The 7,989-nt window shown below is 54.4% G+C and overlaps 1 protein-coding gene across 2 annotated transcripts; it reads right to left on the reverse strand.

Moving 5' to 3' along the window:
* Positions 1 to 4,345: 4,345 nt before the first annotated feature.
* LRATD1 (LRAT domain containing 1) lies at positions 4,346 to 6,472 on the reverse strand. 2 transcript variants are annotated; one of them, XM_037526997.1, is made up of 2 exons: positions 6,273 to 6,472; positions 4,346 to 5,268 (listed from the first exon to the last, which is right to left on the reverse strand). In XM_037526997.1, the coding sequence occupies exon 2, from the start codon at positions 5,230 to 5,232 to the stop codon at positions 4,348 to 4,350; it is 885 nt and encodes a 294-aa protein (XP_037382894.1). In that variant the 5' UTR covers positions 5,233 to 5,268; positions 6,273 to 6,472; the 3' UTR covers positions 4,346 to 4,347. The 2 variants fall into 2 exon arrangements, with proteins under 2 accessions (XP_037382894.1, XP_054557699.1); XM_054701724.1 differs by lacking the exon at positions 6,273 to 6,472 and adding an exon at positions 6,190 to 6,264.
* Positions 6,473 to 7,989: the final 1,517 nt, after the last annotated feature.

The following is a 7,989-nucleotide window of genomic DNA, read 5'->3' on the forward strand; positions in this document are numbered from 1 at the left end:
CTATTATAACTCCTGGCGCTTTTTCTTCCCTCTAAGTTAGTCTCTCTTTTGATTTCAGAGTCTGAATGCATGTCTGTCTGTCTATCTGATGAGAAGGTAGCAAGTTCACCTTTCACGGATGATTTGCCACATGTCTGCAGTGAAAAGTAGATGTGTGTACATGTTTGTATATATACATGCATATGTATCTCTATTATCTACCAAAATATCATCTATATCTACCTACATATTTATTATCTATCTATCTATTTATCTATCTATCTATCTATTCATCTGTCATCTATCTACATACCTACCTACCTATAGCTTTTCTATCTATTCTGCCATTAGTTAGGATTTGTAAACAAATCAATTTGGGTCACAGACAAACATTTTCTAAATATATTCTTAATGTTTTTGAAAACTGAAGGCCTGTACTTTTCACTGCAGCCATTTGTGGCGAATCTTCTGTGAAAGGTGAACTTGCTACATTCTCTTCATTTGTTTAAAAAAGAGAAAGGAAAACGCTTTGCAGAGATACTGTGGATAAAAGGAATTAGGTTGCTCAATTATTTTTGTGTAATTAGTACTGATTTCACTGAAGTTGACCCTGCTCCATTTATTAGAGAACTAAGACAGTGAACTCTCAGGGATATTGCAGTACACACAAAACACAATCAATAAAGTAATGCTTGAAGACTGTAGGATATACAGATTATTCTGGGAATTCATTAACTTGTAAACATCAAGATTATGTTTTTCAAAAAAAAAATCGTTGTTCAAACAAAAAAAAAACTTGACACAAAGAGGAAGAGAAACACCAAAATGATAAAAATCTAGCAAAAAAGGTATAACAGCTACTTTTGTGTTTTATGTCCTAATTTGGCCAAATGTTGTTTTGTTTTGTTTTTTGGACTACAAGTGGCTATCTGTATCTCTTTCTTTTAATATAGTAGGGTAATGACAAGGATTTAAATTAATAAATGTTGAGGAATTGTACATATTTGTCTCATTGACATACTTTTAGTTTCTTTAAAAATAACTGCAATATTTGTAACTGCTACATAATTTTTAAATGAAGGAATGAGCTTTGGAAATAATGATGCTTCAGGGCTGGTTTTGTTCCAAGTATGGCAGACCCCATGTCTTGCTCCTCCACCCCAGTTCTCGTTAATAACAAAATGTATAGCAAATACTTTTTTTTTTTTTAAAAGTCATTCACTTTTCAGAATTACCCTCTGAAAGCAGAGATAGAAAGAGGTTAGTGACCACTTTCTTCCCACTGGTGAACTGATAAAGTCAGGCTAAGCCACGTGGACATGATGAACGTTATCACGAAGCCCATGTTCTCGAAAATAACCAAACCAAACTCACCCCCACATGGATTAAAATGTCTGTCTATGGGAAGACTGCTTTGGCCCTACTTTCTAGAACTCTGATAAAATCCAGAGATCTTATATTCATTGGTGATATCCAAGTGTGTCTGTGCCATTTTCAAAGGGAACTTCCCCCTTCTTGGTTTCACTCTCATCATTAATAACACTTTAAAACTATGCCTGTCTTTCAAGACAAAGCTGTCAAATAATATCTTCTTAATATCCTCTCCATGATGCACTGTGATCAGAATTATTCTACCACTGGTTGTTAGTAGCATTGGCCAACAGGAATATAAAACCGTGCATGTCTTTCAAGTTCCCCTTGTAAGAAGTGTTTTATTATTGTAAGCTAGCAGAAGTATTACCATCAGCCCAGTCCTGGATAGGCCAACAGAGAGATGAGCGCTACTTTGAAGGACAAACTCTTATTTTTATTGCCTGTGTAGTCTCAGCACCTCAAAAGCTGATACTTCATTCCCCTGTGAGAGACCCTCTTAGCAAGAGAAAAATGTGATTATGTGCCATGCGAGGAAATCCAGTTTAGGGTTAGGTGTGATGGAGACAGATTCATTTCTTTTGCTGAATCCCACCCTCTGAGTGACAGGAGGTAGACACAGGAGCTGTCAAGAAGGAGTCCTGTTGGCACAAGTGTTTAGGATGCTATTTAATACAGCAGAGAGCCGAGATACAGTAGAAGGACACAGGAAAGAAGGTGGAGTGTGTAGATACAATAAAGAATTTGAGTTTATGGACTGCCAGTTGTTATTAGGAAGAGTAATAAGTCAGGGAAATAAATGACTTTCAGTTTCCATACATGCACAGGTAAGTTAGTTATTACAAAAGTTTTGCTGTTGTATGTGCTGAAAGAAAGCATATGCATGTAAACATTTTTTAAAAATAATTCACTCCGTAGGCTTAAGAAAAATACTCTAGTTCTTATTTCATTGATCTGACCTTTTGATTCAAGATCAGGGCATGAATCCGGGATGAAAACAAAAAAATAAATAAATAAATAAATAAATAAATAAACCAAAACAAAAATGAATCATTTACCATGAAAAAGGCATTTCCAGTCTCTGCTAACCTTGACTAGCTTTTATTGCATTTTTTTTTGGGGGGGGGGAAATGCCTAGAAATTGGCTTTGGCCATAATATTTGCTGTTCAACTCAATCACAGCTGTCAGTGGGCAATCGCTTGTGACCATTAGTTAAACCCCATTATTGGACAAATTCCCTGGAGGGGACATAGATGCTGGAGGGGTGCAGTGCCTAAGGAACCAGGTAGCCATCCGTCAGGCTGGGGCTGCAGCAAAGCAGAACAGCTTGTAAATCCTTGCCCAAGGAAGAGCTTTCAAACAGTCTTAATTGGAAAAATATGTTTGTCCTGATCCTTTCAGTCCTGTCTGGTGCTCAGGGATGAATTGTAGGACTGGCTGAAGAGAAGGAAAAAGCCACCAACTTGAGATTCTTTTTTTTAAGGAGATCAGGGGTGGAGGAAGAAAAATAGAAATGCAAAGGTGAAGTGGCAAAGGTCTACAAGATGGAGAAAGGAAATCTCAGGGAGCCTGCTAGCAATTTCCACCAAAGCAGCCCCTTACCTGACAGAAATTCAGTACAAAATACACACTGATTAACAACTCCACCATGACCAGGATGGCCGCTTAGAAGCCAAATAATAACAGTAATAATAACTACAATCTTCAAAAAACAGAATTCTCATAAGATTCGAGAAAAATAGAGTGAAAAGGCAATGTTAGCTAAGCTCTTAGCTAAATCCACTCTTAATGGCCCCCAGTATTTAAACTGTCATGGATTAAAGCCATGAAAATAAAAATTTCAATTTGAAATTTTATTAGCATGTTGCTAAAATGGTCAATAAAAACATCAACACGGTAGGTTTTGTTGACATAGTTGGAAATCTGCTCTTTCATTTTTAAAACTTTATTTCCACTTCCCCACCTTCTCAGATTTCTATGTTAGGAAAAGCCAAACTCAACAGACTGGCTATGGTGTTGCAATAATGCTGGTCTCTGCAGTGCTGCCATGTCTTTCTCCTCCAACCCCTGAACCCCTTGTGACTTAACCAATGTGACTTTTTTTTTTTTTTTTAATAAATGCAGCCCAAGAAGGGAGCAATCTAGGGTTAAGAACAGCAAGCGCCTTTCAGTACAAATTCAAGTTCCCAGACGCCAGGTGAACTTTCTGCGCTCCGGGCCAGGCTGGCTCTGAACCAAAATCGTCTGCGCCATTTTCCTCCTGGGACCTGGAGGGCTTTCCTGCTGCCAGGAGGGAGGCTCCCGGGCAGAAGCGGGTGCGGGGAGCGTTTGCTCCCCTGGGTAGAAAGACCGGGAAGCAAAGAGTATCTGGCTTAGCCGGGGCCTGGAATGCGCTGTGGAGAGACCTGGGGCTGGAGAGCTGCAGAGTCCCGGGAGCCCCATGCGCTCTCTTGTGGAATCACTCACAAGCGTCTAAGGGGCAGCTCGGTTTCCTGGAAATCCTGCGATCTGGGGACCCATCCGAACAGGGGCTCACCTGCGCCCTGACAAGCTCAATTCTCACCTCGGCTCGGCCCGTGGATGCCGGCTGGCGCGGGGGTGACGGCCCGGTTCTAGACCAGGGGAGGTTCTCTGTCCGCTGACGGTCTCGGAGCAGGGACTTGGGGAGGCCGCGTCCCTGCTCCCCATGCGCATCTCCTTCCCCCCTTAACACTCAAGGGGGCGGCGCTCGCTGGGTCTCCCAACACCCAGGCCAGCCCCGGGGGGCTCGGCCCGGCGCGCGCAGCTGCCTGCGGTCGGGGAGCCAGTTCCTGAGACCTCCAGTCCCTGGCCGGCGGGGTGCGGGGTGCGGGGTGCAGCCCCGGCCCTGGCCGCGCCGGCGGCCGCGCGCGGGGGCGTGAGGGGCAGAGTGGCCGCCGGGGCGGCCCGGGCGCGGGCAGGGCGCGGGCGCGGGGCGGGCGCGGGGCGGCCGGCGGGCTGCGGCCCCGGGGCGGCGGCTACTCCTTGTCGTCCACCAGGTCGAGGTCGGCGAGCTCCTGGAGCACGCGCAGGCGGCCGCTGGCGTCGATGCGGCGCTTCTCGCGGATGAGGTCCTCCAGGCTGTGGAAGCGGGCCGTGTGCACCTTGTTCTCCCCCAGGTGCACCTTGAGATAGTACTGCTGCTGCGGGGGCTGCGTGCCCGCCGGCACCTCCCCGCCCGCCTTGAACTCCCGCTTGCCGAAGCGGCACCAGGCGGCGAAGCTCTCCGAGTTCGTCCAGCAGATCTCCTCGCTCTTGAGGCCCAGGTGGCCGCAGGCGTTCTGCACCACCAGCTCGGCCAGCAGCGGGCGGTAGCGGTACCAGCTATTCACCACCCGGCCCACGTTGGCCGCGCCCGCCTCGTACAGGCTGTCCTGGCGGATCTCGCCCTGGTGCAGGTGGATGATCTGCCCGCCGCCCACGTAGACGGCCCAGTGCGGGGCGGGCGCTGGCGGCTCCGGCGCGGGCTGCAGCCACAGCAGCTCCAGCAGGTCTCCGGGCGCGCAGAGGGTCGGCAGCGCGGTGACCGCGTAGACGCTCAGGTCGGCGCCCTGCGGGCCGCCGCTCACTTTGGAGAAGATGCATTCCTGGCCTCGGAAGGCTGAGAACTGAGTCTCGTTGAGGACCAGCTGGTGCAGCAGGTGGTGGTGGTGGCGGCCGGGGCTCTCCGGGCAGGGCGCGCAGCCCGGCGGGGCCTTCACGCCAAACTTGTCGGGCTGGCCGCGCTCGTCCAGGTCCTCCTCCTCATCCGAGAAGAAGTAGGCGACCCCGACCCGCAGCTCGTCCTTCTCGATCCCCGACGGGTCCCCGGTGGGCAGCTCGCTGTAGTTGAGGTGGGTGATGCGGTCCAGTTGGTTGCCCATCAATGATGCGGCGCGGCGAGGGCCTGGAGCGGGGATCTGCGGGCGCAGCGGCACAAACACCATCAGAATCTCGCTCCGCTCCCAGGACGCGCGCTGCCCCCGGGACACCCCCAGCCCCACCCCCGCCGGCCCAGGAGCCCGCGCTGGAGTGGCCTGCGCCCGCCGACAGCCCCCCCCCGGCTCCCCGAGGCTCCCCGGGGCCCGAGGCGCGCAGGAGCCGCCAGCCCGGGGGGCGCGAGCGGACGCCCAAAGACTCCGATGCTCTCCGAGCCCCGCGTCCAACTCCCGAAGGGGGGTCGCCGGCGGCGGGAGGGCTCGCGGGGTCCCGGCGGGACGCACCCGCGGCGCGCGCTGTGGCGGCTTGGAAGAAGGGCCCCCAGAAGAGACGGAGGGGTGCTCTGGGGGGAAGAAGCGACGCCGGAGGCCCAGAATTTCGCGAGCTGGGCTCCCGTTCCTGTCCCCGCTGGCGCCAGCCCACCCCGGGTTCTGCACTGGGGCGCACTCCTCGCCGAGGCGCAGCTTCTCACAAAGACAGCCGGGCGCGTTCGCGGGCGCTCGCTGGCACCCGCGAATCTTTGCACACTTGTCCAGACACAGACAGGCCGGTGCACCGGTGTAACAATGTCACACACACACCACGACACCCCCTCGCCACGACACGCTCAGCACCCGCGCTCGAGCCGGATCGCGGCCCCGCGCCTCGGCGCTCCCAGGTAGGGACACCCGCGCGCCCGGCACACCTGCCCACGCGGCAGGTGCGCTCTGCCCGGGGCTTCTCCTGCCTCGCCCCAGCGGGGCCGCCGGCCGGCTGCGTGAGGGCGAGGCTGCTCTGTCTAAAACAACCGAACAAAGAGGCCGGGAGGCAAGGGAAGGCTGGGGGAGCCGTGCGGGGTGTGGGGCGAGGTGTGGGCGCGTGGGGAGGTCCACTGTCAACCCGAAGACCCCGCTCCCTCCTACCCGGCGTAGGGTCCAGACAATCGGACGAAGAGAAAGGAAAAAAAAAACCGTTTCCAAGGCAGAAGGAAGCCGCTTCTCCGTACCCGAGATTTCCCTGCTCCCGAAACCCCAAACTCCTTTAAAGTCTCCAGGTCCCCATGGGTGCTGCGGGGCGGCGGGGCGAGCGGTCCGGGCGGCGCGGGGCTGCGGCGCGGCTGTGCCCCGCGCGGGCCGGCGCGGGTGCCCGGAGCCGGCGGATCGGGGCTGGCCGGGGCGCCTGCTCCACCTGCGCGAGCCGGACTCCGCTCTGGGTTCCCTCAGCCCAGCCGGGGACGCTAAGTAGCCGGAGCCGCCGGCTCCAGGGCCCGCCCCGGGACGCCCTCATTGGTGGGGCGCGCGCCCCTGCCCTGTCAGTCTCCGGCGCGGAGGGGCGGGCGCAGGGGCGGTCCCCACCGTGCGCCCCGCCCGCCTCGCCGCCCCGCGCCCCCGCGCGCGCCGCCCCCGGGAGCCGGGCCGGGAGCGTGGGCGAGGAGCGAGCCCCGGGCGCCGCGCGGGCCCCCGCGCCCCCCGGCCGCGTGGAGCCGATGGTCGCTGAGCGCTGCCCGCCCGCGTGTGTGTCCAGGGCGCGCGGAGCTCGGCAGGGACGCCGAGTCCGGGGCGAAGAAACGAACCCCAGGGCACCCCGGACACTGCGGGCCACCCGGGGCCAGGACTCCGGGAACCTCGGTTCTTGGTGGCTCCGGGATCATAATCCTGGGCCCGCAGACCTTTTCCTGCCCCGCCTCGACGCCTATGAAATTGCTCCCACCTCTTTGGGCTCGTCTCCTTCGGCACTTGGGAAGCTGCGGGTCCGCCCCTGGCGCCAGGTTTAAACGGAGCGCGGTGCCAAAAGCGGCTGGCACGTCTGCGTCCTGGGCAAGCCCTTGCCGTGCCCCAACCAGGGAGCTGGCCTCCGGTTTACTGAAAGACACAATAGGGGGTTTGCAAGCCCCGGACCTGCCTTTGCTAAGGGGGTTTTATTTGGGTTTGTTGGAGCAGGGTGCCCGCAGCAACTAATGATTGCTCTTCTGGATGGACAGTTAATGAATGTGCTCTGGGACTCGATGCGGAAAGATGACTTTCATACGTGCGGGCATTTCAAGATCAACAGTTTAAAAAGGGCGTAGTGTTCATCTCTTAAAAAGGGCCAGAGGTTGGTGCTGCTTGCAGGACGGGGGTCCAGTAGCCTTTCTCTGCAGCCTGCTCCCTTTCCCAGGGAGACGTGGGCTCCACCTCTCGTGGCCCCTTGGTAGCTGGTGCAAACTCTGCTAGAAGTGAAATCCTGGAGGGCTGCCCTGGGCAGGACTTTGTATGGGGGGCCTTTGTATGGGGGGCCTTTGTATGGGGGGCTGTTCCGTGGGCTCCACCAGCAGTGACAAAAATGACAGGGGTGACATGGGTTGCCCGCTTGCAGGTGGCGGGGCTTTATGCTGAGAGATTTAAATCATTTAGGTGATTTAATCTTCCTGCCTCTCTCGGGGAGTCATAACACATGAGGGAACTGAGGCCCAGAGTCCAGTGCCGGCGATGCATTCAGAGTTTGTGGGACCCCAGGGCCCGTCTTTAACCAGAGGAAATCTTGTTTCATCAGATGAGAAAGCTGGAGTCCCAGAAAGGCTGCCTGATTGACCCAGGGTTGCATGAGAACCGGCTCATATTATGACCCTTTCTGGTAGTCAATTTTTGAACTGCAAAGTCTCCAATTCAGTTGCTTTCTGGAAAGTCTCTGTCTGTGCCCCACACTCCAAATACAGTGATTTATCAAATTAGATGCTTAGCAAG

Source organism: Talpa occidentalis, unplaced genomic scaffold, assembly GCF_014898055.3.
Source record: "Talpa occidentalis isolate TD23 unplaced genomic scaffold, MPIMG_talOcc4v2.1 talOcc4.5, whole genome shotgun sequence".
In the NCBI taxonomy this organism is placed as follows: domain Eukaryota; kingdom Metazoa; phylum Chordata; class Mammalia; order Eulipotyphla; family Talpidae; genus Talpa; species Talpa occidentalis.